The 18,149-nt window shown below is 45.3% G+C and overlaps 1 protein-coding gene across 2 annotated transcripts; it reads left to right on the forward strand.

The window, feature by feature from the left end:
* Positions 1 to 2,618: 2,618 nt before the first annotated feature.
* rnpepl1 (arginyl aminopeptidase like 1) lies at positions 2,619 to 14,867 on the forward strand. 2 transcript variants are annotated; one of them, XR_004610722.1, is made up of 11 exons: positions 2,619 to 3,969; positions 4,068 to 4,208; positions 5,858 to 6,009; positions 8,981 to 9,097; positions 9,172 to 9,407; positions 10,183 to 10,296; positions 10,960 to 11,072; positions 11,306 to 11,414; positions 11,544 to 11,771; positions 11,947 to 12,456; positions 13,828 to 13,934. XR_004610722.1 is itself a non-coding variant. In XM_034548478.1 (11 exons), the coding sequence occupies exons 1-11, from the start codon at positions 3,478 to 3,480 to the stop codon at positions 14,164 to 14,166; spliced, it is 2,184 nt and encodes a 727-aa protein (XP_034404369.1). In that variant the 5' UTR covers positions 2,619 to 3,477; the 3' UTR covers positions 14,167 to 14,867. The 2 variants fall into 2 exon arrangements, 1 of the variants encoding a protein (XP_034404369.1); XM_034548478.1 differs by having other exon boundaries at positions 11,947 to 12,089; positions 13,828 to 14,867.
* The last annotated feature ends 3,282 nt before the right edge of the window (positions 14,868 to 18,149 follow it).

The following is an 18,149-nucleotide window of genomic DNA, read 5'->3' on the forward strand; positions in this document are numbered from 1 at the left end:
CCGGTCTTCTGTCTTCATTGCACTCTTTAATTGATCGGTCTTTGGGATCAATGTTTCTCATCCGTAGAGAAACGTTTACAACATGAGACCTGTCCCATAATTGATCACTAAGCAACAGACGGCAGCAGAGCATGCTGGGAAAGTGTTAACGAGTCCGTTCTGCCCTGAATTTACCTCACAGGCACAACTTGCTGTCAGGCAGACGGAGTACTACCTATAATAATACTTTTCTAGACACTCAAAGATGCTTTACATAGACAAACGGCACTTGGTCCTGATGGACTTGGAGGGGGAGGAGGTCTGAAAGGTGGGGAGAGGCCATGTTTAGGGCTTTGTAGGTGGTGAGTAGTATTTTAAAGTCTATCCTGAATTCGACCGGGAGCCAGTGAAGGTTGCGTAGGACCGGGGTGATGTGGTCATAGCGGCAGGTGGAGGTGAGCAGTCGAGCAGCAGAGTTCTGAACACACTGAAGTCAAGTCTGGAGGTCATGAGGGCATGGAGGAGAACTTCAGTGGTGGCAGAGGACAGGGAGGGCCGGAGGAGTGCAATGTTCCTGAGATGAAAGAAGGCAGTTTTGGTGATGTGGTTGTCGTGGGGTAGGAAAGAGAGGGTGGGGTCGAGGATGATACCGAGGTTGCAGTCCTGGGTGGAGGGGGTGACGATGGAGCCATCGATGTCGAGAGAGAGAAGGTCTGGGCTGAGCGGGTGAGGGAGTTAGGGCCAATGAGTATTTCAGATATATTGCAGTTGAGTTTCAGAAAGTTCTGTCGCATTCATGCTTTTATATCAGTGAGACAGGTGGTGAGAGTGGAGTGGGAGACTGAGGTGATGGTCTTGGAGGAGAAGTAAAGTTGGGTGTCGTCAGCGTAACAGTGGAAGTCAAGACCATGACTATGGATGATTGGTCCAAGGGGAAGGATGTAAATGATGAAGAGGAGGGGACCGAGCACAGAACCTTGGGGGACACCGTGGGTAACTGGGGAGGTGGAGGATTTACAGTCATGCCAAGGGAGTACTGGAGACGTGAGAGGAGGATGGAGTGGTTGAGGTTAAGGAGGATGAGGAAGTCAGCAGAGGAGGAGGGGGTACCATATTACCCCACTAGAGAGCGTATAGTACCATATTACCCCACTAGAGAGCGTATAGTACCATATTACCCCACTAGAGGGCTCATAGTACCCTATTATTGTTTTATTTACACAGCTTTACATACAAACTGCCCCAAGCCCCTCTGCAGCCATGTCATGTCTCACCACCTGAAGACATGGATGAGCAACAACTTTCTCCAGCTAAACAGGAGCACAACCTCCTTGTTGGCACTCCACACCAGGTTCAGTCATCCTCCATAACTCACCTCACCTTTAACAGTCAGGTCAGACCCCTCTCCTCCAGTCACTAATCTGGGAGTTAGGTTTGACCCTCACCTGACCTTTAATGACCATTTAAAACACCTGTGCAAAACCTCCTTTTATCATCTCAAAAACATCTCCAAACTCCGCCCACTTTAACCCCCTTGGATGCAGAGAAGCTCGTCCTTCATCTCCTCTAGACTGGACTACTGTAATTCACTCTTCACTGGGATCACTGGCAAGAACATCCAGAAACTGGAATACATTGAAAACAGCGCTGCCAGGATCCTGATGAGAGTCCAGAAGTATGAGCTCATAACACCCGTTCTCCACTCACTCCACTGGCCCCCCGTCTCATTCCGGATTGACTACAAAGTCCTACTCCTCACCCAGAAATGGACGTGCACCTCCCTACCTACAAGAACCCATTAGTCCCCAAACCTCCACCTGCACCCTCAGATCTACAACCAGCTCGCTCCTCCGGCTCCCCAACACCAAGCTCCAGACCAGGTCCAGAGGCTGCCCCCTAGTGATTGCTCCAGGTACCACGAGTGACCGGTCTTTTGCTTATTGGGCAGTTTCCCTGACCACGTGAGGGCAACCCAGACCTGGACTCTTCAAGACCGGTCTTTTGCTTATGGTTGCCTACAAATAAAATGCATTATTGTTATATGTATACAGTATATATATTTATATGTACATATGTATATAAGTATATATATATATATATATATATATATATATATATATATATATATATCTGTCACTCAGAAAAGATTAGACTAAGAAAATGAATACATCCATATCCATACAAATAAAATAATGAAAGTTAATAAATACATTTAAAAGAGGGAGTTTTTTGTTTTATTTTGAAAAATAGGAATAATTTACTAATTTGCACATTTTACTGTGTACATATTGTATTCTTATTATTTTATTTAGTTTATTGTTTTTCAGTGTTACAGATAATAACATGTTAGTGTTTTACAAACTAAAGAACGAAAAATGTATTTAAAATAAAGACAATAAAGGGGCTCGACATCATCTCAATAGTGTTGTTTGTATTAAAGTGGCCGGTGACCTTTGACCTCCTGGCGGCGGCTCCACAGCGCCCCCTCCGGCCGCAGGGGACTCGTCTTCGGAGTGACTTCCTGTTTGTCCGCAGCTCCTCTCCTCCTCTCCTCTGTTGTCTTGTGTTTCTTTGTTTGCTCTTCCTCTTCCTCCTCCTCCTCTTCCTCCTCCTCCTCCTCCCCCCCCCCCTCCCCCCCACCTCCCCCCCAGCCATCCCGAACCGACCGGGAGGACCCGCTCTCAGGGGCCGGGACACAGTGCATGGATCCGGGCTGAGTTCACAGGAGGAGTCGGTGTCTTGTCTGGCTCGTGCTAATGCTAACCGGGTTAGTCAACTAGCCGCACCAGTTGAACTAGTTCAGTTCACCAGTGGACCGGGTCTGGCGGTCTGGAGCGGTCCCGGTTCAGAGAAAACGAGTGAACGGGTTATTATCGTGGAGGGGGGTTCTGGTTCTGGTTCTGGTTCTGGTTCTGGTTCTGGTTCTCTGAATGTAGTCTGGTGTGCAGGTTTCAGACGGGTTCAATGTCGTCAGACATCAGGAGACTGTGTTCTAAACCCGAGTGTAGGAACCAGGTGGATCCAGGTGGTCCTGGGCTCCAGCTCAGAGTCCTAAGTGGTCTTTATTTAGGATTTGAATGTGGTCTGGCCCTCATAAGGGGTCTCAGTCAGGGTCCACGTTACAGCTGGGTTTGAAGGAAAGTCCTGATCAAACCAGGCTACTTATAGAAGGGGTGTGTACTGGTTTCACTGGGGTCTGGAAGCAGGTGGACCCGGGCCAAAGCCGGTCCTGGATTGAAGTGTCCTTCTAGCCGGTCTGGTTTAAGACCAGGATCTAAACGTAGTCCCTCCCAGTTTTAGTGAAGTATTTACTGTTTGTTTGGGCTTCCAACAGGTTTTGTGAGACTCTGGTTTAATGGGGTTCTGACTGAAGACTCTAGTTTAGACCTGATGTAAATGCAGTCAGACCTGGACTTGTCTGTCCTCTTGTTTTTGTTGCTGGTCTTGGATGCAGTTGGTCCAGGTCTAAACGGGGCCTAGTCCCAGGTCCAGCTCACGATGGCAGAGCTCCACCAGAGTCCCACCTCGCTGTGCTGCTGTCGTAAATCGCTGCTGGTCTCTGGGAACCGGTGTGTCGGGGCCTCCGGCCGGCCCTCAGCAGTCCCGGGTCTGGGACCCGGGACTCCGCGGTGCCCCTTGGTGGACGTGGCCTCGGCGTCTAACTTCAGCTGTTTCCAGCTGCGACACCTCCACCTGGACCTGCGGCTCAACTTTGCCGTGAAGGAGATGAGCGGCTGGATGGTTCTGGACCTAGTCCCGGTTCAGCCTGGGGTCCACATCCTGGTCCTGGACTCCCACCCCTCCCTCCTCATCCACTCCATAGACTGTAAGGTCCCCGGGGCCGGACCGGAGGAGCCGATCTCCCTGACGTACCGGGTCGACCCGTTCACAGACTACGGATCCTCGCTGAACATCAGCCTGCCGCCGGCGGCAAAACCGGGTCATCTGATCCAGATCACGGTCCGCTACAGCACCACGGACGGACCAGCAGTGAGGAGACCACTATCTATCATGTCCCCGACGGGGTCCCGAGACCACGTCCCCGATCAGACTCATTAATTAGTGTGCTAATGTCTCGCTGTGTGTAGATCTGGTGGCTGGACCCCGAGCTGACCTGTGGTCAGTCCCGTCCGCTGGTCTTCACTCAGGGTCACTCGGTGTGCAACCGCTCCTTCTTCCCCGGCTTCGACACGCCGGCTGTCAAGAGCACGTACACGGCTACGGTCAGGGTGAGTCCTGACCTCTGACACACACCTGACCTCTGACCTGATACCTGACCTCTGACACACACCTGACCTGACACACACACACCTGACCTCTGACCTGACACACACACACCTGACCTCTGACCTGACACACACACACCTGACCTCTGACCTGATACCTGACCTCTGACACACACCTGACCTCTGACCTGACACACACACACCTGACCTCTGACCTGACACACACACACCTGACCTCTGACCTGACACACACACACCTGACCTCTGACCTGATACCCGACCTCTGACACACACACCTGACCTCTGACACACACACACCTGACCTCTGACACACACACACCTGACCTCTGACACACACACACCTGACCTCTGACACACACACACCTGACCTCTGACACACACACACCTGACCTCTGACACACACACACCTGACTTCTGACCTGATACCTGACCCCTGACATACACACACACCCGACCTCTGACACACACCTGACCTCTGACCTGATACCTGACCTCTGATACACACACCTGACCTCTGACACACACACCTGACCTCTGACCTGATACCTGACCCCTGACACACACACCTGCAGTGTGTAGCACTCTGCCGGCTCATTTATCAGCTGTTACTTTATTTGTGTAGATGGACACACACATGTACACACATGTACACACATGTACTCACATGTACACACATGTACACACATGTACTCACATGTACTCACATGTACACACATGTACACACATGTACTCACATGTACACACATGTACTCACATGTACTCACATGTACACACATGTACACACATGTACACACATGTACTCACATGTACTCACATGTACACACATGTACACACATGTACTCACATGTACTCACATGTACTCACATGTACTCACATGTACACACATGTACTCACATGTACTCACATGTACACACATGTACACACATGTACACACATGTACACACATGTACTCACATGTACACACATGTACACACATGTACACACATGTACACACATGTACTCACATGTACTCACATGTACTCACATGTACACACATGTACTCACATGTACTCACATGTACACACATTTTTCACACATGTACACACATGTACACACATGTACACACATGTACTCACATGTACACACATGTACACACATGTACACACATGTACTCACATGTACACACATGTACACACATGTACTCACATGTACTCACATGTACTCACATGTACACACATGTACTCACATGTACTCACATGTACACACATGTACACACATTTTTCACACATGTACACACATGTACACACATGTACACACATGTACTCACATGTACACACATGTACTCACATGTACTCACATGTACTCACATGTACACACATTTTTCACACATGTACACACATGTACACACATGTACACACATGTACACACATGTACTCACATGTACTCACATGTACACACATGTACTCACATGTACACACATGTACACACATGTACTCACATGTACACACATGTACACACATGTACTCACATGTACTCACATGTACTCACATGTACACACATGTACACACATGTACACACATGTACTTGCATGTAAAAACAATGTAGTATTGTAGTATTAGTATTAATTAGTATTAGTTATTTCTCGTCTGCAGGTTCCCGATGGAGTGACGGTTCTGATGAGTGCGTCTCGGAGCTCGTACTCCAAACAGGACCGGGTCTTCGAGTTCTCCATGGAGCTCCCCGTCCCGTCCTACCTGGTGGCCTTGGTGGCCGGGGAGCTGCAGCACGTCGACGTCGGCCCGCGGTAAGTCCTACTGGTTCTTACTGGTTCATACTGGTTCTTACTGGTTCATAATCTGGTTTCTACTGGTTCCTGATCTGGTTCGTACTCGGATTTCTATTCCGGATTTTGATCTGGATTCTGATCTAGTTCCTACTCTGGATTCTGATCTGGTTTCTGATCTGGATTCTGATCTAGTTCCTACTCTGGATTCTGATCTGGTTTCTGATCTGGATTCTGATCTAGTTCCTACTCTGGATTCTGATCTAGTTCCTACTCTGGATTCTGATCTGGTTCTGATCTGGTTCCTACTCTGGATTCTGATCTGGTTCCTACTCTGGATTCTGATCTAGTTCCTACTCTGGATTCTGATCTAGTTCCTACTCTGGATTCTGATCTAGTTCCTACTCTGGATTCTGATCTAGTTCCTACTCTGGATTCTGATCTGGTTCCTACTCTGGATTCTGATCTAGTTCCTACTCTGGATTCTGATCTGGTTCCTACTCTGGATTCTGATCTAGTTCCTACTCTGGATTCTGATCTAGTTCCTACTCTGGATTCTGATCTGGTTCCTACTCTGGATTCTGATCTAGTTCCTACTCTGGATTCTGATCTGGTTTCTGATCTGGATTCTGATCTAGTTCCTACTCTGGATTCTGATCTAGTTCCTACTCTGGATTCTGATCTAGTTCCTACTCTGGATTCTGATCTGGTTTCTGATCTGGATTCTGATCTAGTTCCTACTCTGGATTCTGATCTAGTTCCTACTCTGGATTCTGATCTAGTTCCTACTCTGGATTCTGATCGGGTTTCTGATCTGGATTCTGATCTAGTTCCTACTCTGGATTCTGATCTAGTTCCTACTCTGGATTCTGATCTAGTTCCTACTCTGGATTCTGATCTAGTTCCTACTCTGGTTTCCGATCTTGTTGCTTCTCGGGTGTCTGTAGCTAATTACACATCTAGGATGACATGTGGTGTTCCCCAAGGTTCAATACTGAGGCCTCTTCTGTTCAACATCTACCTGCTTCCACTGGCTGAGATTATGAAAAACAACAAAGTGTGTTATCATAATTATGCAGACGACACACAAATCTACATAACTATATCACCAGGTCTATAACCCATACAAGGACTGGGTAACATAACTATATCACCAGGACTATAACCCATACAAGGACTGGGTAACATAACTATATCACCAGGACTATAACCCATACAAGGACTGGGTAACATAACTATATCACCAGGACTATAATCCATACAAGGACTGGGTAACATAACTATATCACCAGGACTATAATCCATACAAGGACTGGGTAACATAACTATATCACCAGGACTATAATCCATACAAGGACTGGGTAACATAACTATATCACCAGGACTATAATCCATACAAGGACTGGGTAACATAACTATATCACCAGGACTATAATCCATACAAGGACTGGGTAACATAACTATATCACCAGGGGACTATAACCCATACAAGGACTGGGTAACATAACTATATCACCAGGACTATAACCCATACAAGGACTGGGTAACATAACTATATCACCAGGACTATAACCCATACAAGGACTGGGTAACATAACTATATCACCAGGACTATAACCCATACAAGGACTGGGTAACATAACTATATCACCAGGGGACTATAACCCATACAAGGACTGGGTAACATAACTATATCACCAGAGGACTATAACCCATACAAGGACTGGGTAACATAACTATATCACCAGGACTATAACCCATACAAGGACTGGGTAACATAACTATATCACCAGGACTATAACCCATACAAGGACTGGGTAACATAACTATATCACCAGGGGACTATAACCCATACAAGGACTGGGTAACATAACTATATCACCAGGACTATAATCCATACAAGGACTGGGTAACATAACTATATCACCAGGACTATAACCCATACAAGGACTGGGTAACATAACTATATCACCAGGACTATAACCCATACAAGGACTGGGTAACATAACTATATCACCAGGACTATAACCCATACAAGGACTGGGTAACATAACTATATCACCAGGGGACTATAACCCATACAAGGACTGGGTAACATAACTATATCACCAGGACTATAATCCATACAAGGACTGGGTAACATAACTATATCACCAGGACTATAATCCATACAAGGACTGGGTAACATAACTATATCACCAGGACTATAACCCATACAAGGACTGGGTAACATAACTATATCACCAGGACTATAACCCATACAAGGACTGGGTAACATAACTATATCACCAGGACTATAACCCATACAAGGACTGGGTAACATAACTATATCACCAGGACTATAACCCATACAAGGACTGGGTAACATAACTATATCACCAGGACTATAATCCTCACCCCTCAGGTGGTCTGGGACTGGTCTATTTCCTGGTCCAAGAGTCAGAACTAAACATGGAGAAGCAGCGTTCAGGTCTTCTGCTCCACATATCTGGAACAAGGTCCCTGAAAGCTGCAGGTCTGCTGAGACCCTCAGAGACCCTGAGAGACCCTTAGGAACCCCCGGAGACCCTCATAGTGCCCCAGAAACCCTCAGCTCTTTAAATCCAGATTGAAGACTTTTCTGTCTTTAATTGAACAGATTCAAGGATATCAACCAATGTCTGCATCTCACTACTGCATTTTAATTCTTTAACTGCAAATTTTAATTTTAAATTCTAAAATTTTAGCTTTTTGACTGTTTTTAATTGTTTTTAAATCTTGTTTTCTTTTGCATTATGTTTTGATGCTTTTATGGTTTAATGTGAAGCACTTTGAAGCCTTGTTGTTGAAATGTGCGTTATGAATAAACTTGCCTTGCTTCTCTGGTTTCTGATCTGGATTCCTATCTGGATTCCATAACCCTCTTTCAGTTTCCTCCCAGCAGTGTTGGTTTTGGCTCTTGCTTTTTAAGCGGCGTATTATCATATTTGTTGTTATTATTCTGTTGTTACAGGAGTCGCGTGTGGGCGGAGCCATGTCTGCTGTCGTGTGCCGTAAAGAAGCTCGGGGGCAGCGTGGAGCGCTGGCTGGGCGTCGCCGAGGAGTTGTTTGGACCGTACCTGTGGGGCAGGTGAGTCACGGGTCCCGGAGGTTTGACGGTGCGATGATTGAAACCGTGTCAGTAATTGCCCCAATGCCCCTCAGGTGTGACCTGGTGTTCCTGCCCCCCTCCTTCCCCATCGTGGCCATGGAGAACCCCTGCCTCACCTTCATCATTGCCTCCATCTTGGAGAGCAGCGAGTTCCTACTGATCGATGTGGTGCACGAGATCGCTCACGGCTGGTTCGGCAACGCCGTCACCAACGCCACCTGGGAGGAGATGTGGCTTAGCGAGGGGCTGGCGACCTATGCCCAGCGGCGCATCACCACGGAGGCCTATGGTAGGAGTACTTGTACTACTGTGACTTATGGTAGGAGTACTTGTACTACTGTGACTTATGGTAGGAGTACTACACATACTATTACCACTGAGGCTGATTCAATTCAATTCAGTTTATTTTGTACAGCCCAATATCACAAATCACAAACTCTCCTCAGAGGGCTTTACAATCTGTACACATACGACATCCCTGACCTTTGACCTCACATCGGATCAGGAAAAACTCCCCAAAAATAACCTTTGACAGGGAAAAAAGTGAAGAAACCTTCAGGAAAGCAACAGAGGAGGATCCCTCTCCCCGGATGGACAGATGAATAGATGTCATGTGACCAGATGAACAGAGTTACAGAGTTACATAAACACATTACATGAATATGACAATGTATGAATGGAACTCCAATCCAGGAAACAGAACGTAGAGAGGAGGGGGGGCGGGGCATCAGCAGGGCCAATGGGAGGCCGGCTCACCAGGTATCAGACAACCTCCAGGTCCAATGGACCCTCTGAGACGTGAAGTCACAACGACTCCGGGGAGGAAGCAGAGTTAATAAGGTGCAATGGAGAGATGTAAATTCATCCATAAGGAGAGAGAAGAGGAGAGAGGTGCTCAGTGTATCCTAAAACATCCCCCAGCAGCCTATAAGCCTATAGCAGCATATCAAGGGGCTGGACCAGGGCAAACCTGATTCAGCCCTAACTATAAGCACCATTAAAGAGGAAAGTCTTAAGTCAATGATAAGAGTACTACTAATAATAATCTTTCCCTTCGTCTGCAGGTGAGGCGTTCACATGTTTGGAAACTGCCGTCCGATTGGACGCTCTACACAGACAGCTGCGTCTCCTTGGAGATAACAACCCTGTTAGCAGACTGCAGGTCAAGTTTGAGCCAGGTAACTGTCCTCTGTGTCCTGTCTGTCTTCAATTCAGTTTATTTTGTATCGCCCAAAATCACAAACTCCCCCTTACAATCTGTACACATACGACATCCCTGACCTTTGACCTCAAATCAGATCAGGAAAAACTCCCCCCCCCAAAAAAGTAAGAAACCTTCAGGAGAGCAACAGAGGAGGATCCCTCTCCCCGGATGGACAGATGAATAGATGTCATGTGACCAGATGAACAGAGTTACAGAGTTACATAAACACATTACATGAATATGACAATGTATGAATAATGAGTCGTAGGCATGGACCACGATCCAGACCTCCACAATCCATGAAACAGAAGGAGGTAGTCCATAAAAGAGGAGCTTGATAACTGAAGGCTCTGGCTCCCATCCTACTTTTTAGGACTCTAGGAACCACGAGTAGCCCCACATTTAGTGAGCAGCTCTCTAGTGGGGCAATATGGTACTACAAGCTCCTTAAGATATGAAGGTGCATCACCAATCAAGGCTTTGTAGGTGAGGAGAAGAATTTTAAATGTGATTCTTGATTTTACAGGGAGCCAGTGCAGAGCAGCTAATACAGGAGTCATGTGATCTCTTTTGTTAGTTGTTGTGAGTACACGAGCCTCTGTGTCCTGTCTGTCCTCTCTAACCTGTCGGTCTCAAGGTGTGAACCCCAGCTCGCTGATGAATCTCTTCACTTACGAGAAAGGATTCTGTTTCGTGGCGTATTTATCTCAACTGAGTGGAGATGTGAGACGGTTCGACTGCTTCCTCAGGGTCAGAACACACACACACACTATGTGTATATATATAAGCACACACACACACACACACACACACACACTATGTGTATATATATAATCACACACACACACACACACACACACACACACACTATGTGTATATATATAAGCACACACACACACACACACACACATACATATATATATATATATATATATATATATATATATATATATAAAATACTAACCTGTGTGGTGTGTTTTTAGGATTACATCTCGGAGTTCAAGTTTAAGAGCGTTGTTGCTCAGGACCTGATCGACTACTTCCTGACATATTTCCCTGAGCTGAAGGACGCTGCTGTCTCCCAGAGAGAGGGTGAGGACACAAAGGGGGGGGGGTAAACATGTAGTCAATATATATAGAATACATATATAAAGTACCTCAGTGTAATCTACATAGTAATATTCCAAATGAAGTGTATCACTTCCTGTCTGCGGGCCTCAGGTCTGGAGTTTGAGCGCTGGCTGAGTGGGTCTGGACCTCCTCTGTTTGAGCCCGACCTGTCCGCAGGGGGCGCTCTGACCCGGCCCGTCCAGGACCTGTGTGACCTGTGGAGGACCAGCAAGGCCCCCAACCTGCAGACCCTGGAGACCTTTGACCTCTCAGCCTGGAGCACCTTTCAGATCGTCCTGTTCCTGGACCGCATGCTGGACCTGTCCCCTCTGCCCCAAGGTACTGGTACTAGTTCTGCTAATACTACCTCATCAAGTCGTCCAACGTAGAGCAAAGAGGACAAGTTCTAACAATGAAATATGACACAATTGATGCAGCATAAATAGTATAAATATTGTTTATTTGTCCACACTAGATAATCAAACACTGTCTCTCTGCTCGTATGTCTGTCCAGATGTGATGGCCAGTCTGTCTGGTTGTTACTCGTCACTGTTTGATGGACTGAATGCTGAAGTTCAGATCCGCTGGCTGCAGATGGTGGTGAGGAACTCTTTCTACCCCGAGTTGCCTCGAGTCCGAGCCTTCCTCCACAAACATGTGAGAACACTGACACACAACACAGCTTGTACTTCTACTGCAGTTTGTAGTACTTATTATACTCGCCAGTAGTATGTTATGTCCCTTCAGTTTGTTTTGTCCAGGTTCACTGAGTCGGTTTTAGTCTGGTGGCCGGGCCTAGATATAGTTGGGCAGACCTTCTTGCACATCACTGGCTCTGGAACCAAGCTCCTGGAGAAGGGTTAGAAGTGGGAGTGGGCATAACCCTAACCCGCACCCACATCCCTGGTGGAGGTCGCCAAGGTAGTCAAAAACGCTCCTTGGTGGCAAGATGCCGGGGGGATGAGATCCGTCCTGAGATGCTGGAGGCGCTGGACATTGTTGGGATGTCTTGGCTGAACTCGAGGTATCACATTACTCAGCCATCCGGGGAAAGCTTGTGACAGGGTGCTGGAAAGGAGGCTCCGACCCTTGGAGGAGCAGTGGACCAGCTCTTTACCCTCGCAAGACTACTGGAGGGGTCCTGGAAGTTTGCCCAACCAGTCTACATGTGCTTTAAAGACTTGGAGAAGGCTTTCGACCGGGTCCCTCAGGTGTTTTTGTGGGCGGTGCTTAGGGTTGCACGGTGTACCGTACCTGTACGTTCAAAACGATACGGTTAAGCATATTTTTTGTATCGATACTTTATTAAAATAGCGCGCGCTCAGAGCGCACTCACTGCTCCGCACATTTAATGCTGCCCAGCGCGTTGACTGCAAGGGGGCGGGGCTGCGCAGCAGTTTCCTCTGTAGGACTCAGCCTTAGAGGACTCAGTCTTAGAGATAGGGTAAGGAGATGAGTTTCCTCCTTAGGACTCAGCCTTAGAGATAGGGTAAGGAGATGAGTTTCCTCCTTAGGACTCAGCCTTAGAGATAGGGTAAGGAGATGAGTTTCCTCCTTAGGACTCAGTCTTAGAGATAGGGTAAGGAGATGAGTTTCCTCCTTAGGGCTCAGCCTTAGAGATAGGGTAAGGAGATGAGTTTCCTCCTTAGGACTCAGCCTTAGAGATAGGGTAAGGAGATGAGTTTCCTCCTTAGGACTCAGCCTTAGAGATAGGGTAAGGAGATGAGTTTCCTCCTTAGGACTCAGTCTTAGAGATAGGGTAAGGAGATGAGTTTCCTCCTTAGGGCTCAGCCTTAGAGATAGGGTAAGGAGATGAGTTTCCTCCTTAGGACTCAGCCTTAGAGATAGGGTAAGGAGATGAGTTTCCTCCTTAGGACTCAGCCTTAGAGATAGGGTAAGGAGATGAGGTTCCTCCTTAGGACTCAGTCTTAGAGATAGGGTAAGAGATGAGTTTCCTCCTTAGGACTCAGCCTTAGAGATAGGGTAAGGAGATGAGGTTCCTCCTTAGGACTCAGCCTTAGAGATAGGGTAAGGAGCTCGGACATAAGAGGGAACTTGGAGTTGAGGCCTTACTCTTTTGTGTCGAAAGGAGTCAACTGATGTGGTTCGGGCATCTAATCAGGATGCCTCCTGGGTCGCCTCCCACTGGAGGTTTTCCGGCCCAACTGGGAGGAGACCCCTGGGAAGACCCAGAACGCTGGAGGGATTATATCTCCCAGCGCGTTCTGGCAACGCCTCGGGATTCCCCAGAATTAACCTGTCAGCCTACTGCTACCGAGACCTGACCCCAGATAAGAGGAGGAAAATGTATGGGTTTAGTGAGTCAGGTTTTAGTGAGTCGGGTTTTAGTGAGTCGGGTTTTAGTGAGTCAGGTTGAACTACTTTCTGTCTGCAGACCTCCAGGATGTACACGGTGCCGCTGTATGACGACCTGGTTGCCGGGGTGATGAAGTGTGTTGCTGTGGAGATTTTCAACGAGACTCAGCGCCGTCTACATCCGAACCTCAGACGCACGTTACAGCAGATCCTGTTCCAGACTGGCACCAGCAACCAGAACCAGACCAGCCCCACCTTCACCAACCAGAACGTTCCTGCTCTGTCCATCTTAGCCTCTTCCCCCTCCCCCTCACCTCCCCCCTGCCTCACCCCCTTCCCACAGCCGGTCGCCACAGCAACCGCCTCCCCTGCTGCCGGGACGACCATCGCTCTGAGGGACGTCAACGTTTCGGCCTGAAGTCCAGAGACGACTCCTGATTGGACGTCAGTGAGACGGGTCGTCTGATTGGACGTGATAAATGAAGTGATCAGTTGACATAAGGTGGTGATGTCATCGTTGACTAGCAGCAGAACAGATGATTGATCGTCTTCATTGATTTATTACTTATTGTTTGATACTTATTGAATGTTTTGACTGTTTCCAGTGTTTTTATTGGTCCCTTCACCCGTTTAACTTTTAACAGTTTAACTTTATTGATTATTTTACCATTCAGTCGGCAAACTCTTGATTCTGACCTGTTGACCTGTGGCTCAGGTGGAGGAGCGATGCCTTCATTGCCTCGTTGTTTTTTAACAGATTTAAATATTTTAAGAAAACAAGTTTGATGTTTACCTTCTACCTCCTGACGCTAATACGCCTGCAGACCTCGACTCGAGGCTCGGACCGCACAATGACTCCTTGTGTCACATGACCAGCAGACTTCCGCCTGAGTGGCCTTAACGCTGCGATCATGTTCAGCAGCAATAAAAAAACAGCTTCCTCTCTGAATCACTTTGATCAGAACCCGATCAATAAAGAAACCCAGATTTTATTTATATATTTTGGCACAAAAATGATTTCGAAGGTGGAATGTCCTACCATTCACAGCTGTCAGTGAACGCCTCTTCAGAGACAGTTTGTAATGAATGTTGAACTACAAATAAACACTTTGGACTACAGATGGCTTTGCGGGTCTTTGAAGAACCTTTACGGGTTCCAGATGGATTTTAGGAGGTTTCTTCAGATCCAAACCTTTATTTTGAGGACATTTGAACATTTCAATTCTCTGCTTTTATTTTTGAGAGATTTCAATAAAAAATGTAAACGTTGAGTTATATTTTTCATTAACAGGCCGTTGATGGAAACAAATTCATCACAATGCATTCTGGGTAGATTTGTGTCCGACCTGCTCTGTTGCCATGAACACGTGGTCATCGATGACCTCACAGGAGCGAAGAGCGAGGTGGCCGCATGCCCCAATGCATGATGGGAAACGCCTGGCTGTCTTCACATCAGAGAGCTGATTGGCTCTTAGATTTAACAACAAATACCACGTTTAGTATACAATCCTTATTTTTTGTGTGGTTGTAATATTTAAACACTTGATTGTTGGCTGTAAGACTGGTTTAATCTAAAGACATCTTATATTAATAATAATAATGCCTATGTATATAACACGTATCATACAACAAGGTTTTTCCAATAAAAAGAACAAAGGATACAGCTACATGCACATTTCTACATAAATATACATTTATTTATATATGACAGCCATAGCCACTCCAGAACAATACTCATGTAGTGTACAATACTCATGTAGTGTACAATACTCATGTAGTGTACAATACATACTCATGTAGTGTACAATACTCATGTAGTGTACAATACTCATGTAGTGTACAATACATACTCATGTAGTGTACAATACTCATGTAGTGTACAATACTCATGTAGTGTACAATACTCATTTAGTGTACAATACATACTCATGTAGTGTACAATACTCATTTAGTGTACAATACTCATGTAGTGTACACTACTCATGTAGTGTACAATACATACTCATTTAGTGTACAATACTCATGTACTGTACAATACATACTCATTTAGTGTACAATACTCATGTAGTGTACAATACATACTCATGTACTGTACAATACTCATGTAGTGTACAATACTCATGTACTGTACAATACATACTCATGTAGTGTACAATACTCATGTAGTGTACAATACCCATGTAGTGTACACTACATACTCATGTAGTGTACACTACTCATTTAGTGTACAATACCCATGTAGTGTACAATACTCATGTAGTGTACACTACATACTCATGTAGTGTACACTACCCATGTACTGTACAATACTCATGTAGTGTACAATACCCATGTAGTGTACAATACTCATTTAGTGTACACTACATACCCATGTAGTGTACAATACTCATGTAGTGTACAATACGTAGTTTTCTCTGGCCCTCTCCCCAATCTGATCAATGATGACATGTATAGCCGCATGTCGTCATTCAACCGCTGGTTGTCCAGGTGGTTTCCAGCAAACAATGTGGGCTACATAGATAACTGGAGGACTTTCTGGGGAAAGCCTGATCTGATGAGTCGAGACGGCATTCATCCCACTTGGGATGGAGCGCGTCTCATTTGATATATATATATATATATATATATAGATACACATATATACAGAGAAACAGCATTCATCCCTCATTGGATGGAGGATGTGTGACGGTAGATCTTCTACCGTCACACATGATAGAACAGATGGTAGATCTTCCAGATCAGGAAGCATAATCAGAGTATATATATATATATATATATACAGTTACCCACCCTTAACCTTAACTCTATAGAGACTGTGTCTGTCCCACGGCCACTTAAATTAATTAAATCAAAAGTAACCAGAAGGAGTCATCCAAAATAACCTCATACAGGTTAACATCACTACTGCAACAGTGCAACAAAACAGGAGAATTAAATGTGGACTCCTAAATTTTAGATCTCTGTCATCTAAAGCTGTATTAGTAAATGATTTAATATCAGACAATCACATTGATTTATTGTGTCTTACTGAAACCTGGCTGAGCCATGAAGAATATGTCAACCTAAATGAATCAACTCCTCCAAGTCATATTAATACTCACATTCCTCGAGGCACCGGCCGAGGAGGTGGAGTAGCAGCCATCTTTGACTCAAGCCTATTAATGAATCCTAAACCTAAACTAAACTACAACTCATTTGAAAGCCTTGTTCTTAGTCTTTCACATCCAACCTGTAAAACATTACAGCCAATTCTATTTGTTATACTGTACCGGCCACCAGGTCCATATTCAGAATTTATATCTGAATCTTCAGAGTTTTTATCAAGTTTAGTCCTTAAAACTGATAAGGTTATTATTGCAGGAGATTTTAATATTCATGTGGATGTTGATAATGATTGCCTTAGTACTGCATTTATCTCATTGTTGGACTCGATTGGCTTCTGTCAGAGTACAGAAACCCACTCACTGCTTTGGCCACACCCTCCACCTTGTTCTTGCATATGGCATTGACATTGAGCATTTGGAGGTCTTCCCACAGAACCCTCTTCTGTCAGACCATTACCTCATAACTTTTGAGTTTATACTCCCGGAGTGTACACCGTTAGTCAAAAGTTTCTACACCAGATGTCTAACTGACAGTGCTGTAGCTACATTTAAAGAAGAGATTCCTTCTGCATTTGATTCAATACCACGTCTCAATGTGACGGAGGACTCCTGTGCTAACTTTAGTCCGTCCCAGATTGATCATCTTGTCGATAGTGCTACAGGCTCACTGAGAATGACACTAGACTCGATAGCCCCACTGAAGAAGAAGACAGTGAGGCAAAGGAGGTTTGCTCCCTGGTAGAACCCTCAGACCCGCGACCTAAAGCAAACTTCACCAAAGCTTTAAAGCATATGGCGTTCCACCAATCTGGAAGAATCACGCTTAGTTTGGAGAGATGGTCTTAAAACATATAAAAAGGCTCTCTGTAATGCCAGAGCAGCCTATTACTCATCAGTAATAGAGAAAAATAAGAACAACCCCAGGGTTCTCTTTAGCACTGTAGCCAGGCTGACAGAGAGTCACAGCTCTGTGGAGCCGTGTATTCCTATAGACCTAATTACATTTACATGTGTTTAAACGCATTTAAATGTATTTAAACATACATGTGTTTAAATACATTTAAATGTGTTTGAACACATTATTATATGTATAAATGTGTTTAAATATATTTATTATATATATAAATGTGTTTAAATATATTTAAATGTGTTTGAACACATTATTATATATATAAATGTTTTTAAATATATTTATTATATGTATAAATGTGTTTAAATATATTTATTATATATATAAATGTGTTTGAACACATTATTATATGTATAAATGTGTTTAAATATATTTATTATATGTATA

The sequence above is a fragment of the Cyclopterus lumpus genome, chromosome 13 (assembly GCF_009769545.1).
Source record: "Cyclopterus lumpus isolate fCycLum1 chromosome 13, fCycLum1.pri, whole genome shotgun sequence".
Lineage (NCBI taxonomy): Eukaryota > Metazoa > Chordata > Actinopteri > Perciformes > Cyclopteridae > Cyclopterus > Cyclopterus lumpus.

What these genes read in the sequence shown, in the direction of transcription:
- rnpepl1 (XM_034548478.1), top strand. Translation starts at nt 3,478, where the DNA reads ATGGCAGAGCTCCACCAGAGTCCCACCTCGCTGTGCTGCTGTCGTAAA. An exon ending in CGTACACGGCTACGGTCAGG is followed by an intron (nt 4,209 to 5,857) that starts GTGAGTCCTGAC and finishes TCTCGTCTGCAG; the next exon opens with GTTCCCGATGGAGTGACGGT. An exon ending in CATCACCACGGAGGCCTATG is followed by an intron (nt 9,408 to 10,182) that starts GTAGGAGTACTT and finishes CTTCGTCTGCAG; the next exon opens with GTGAGGCGTTCACATGTTTG.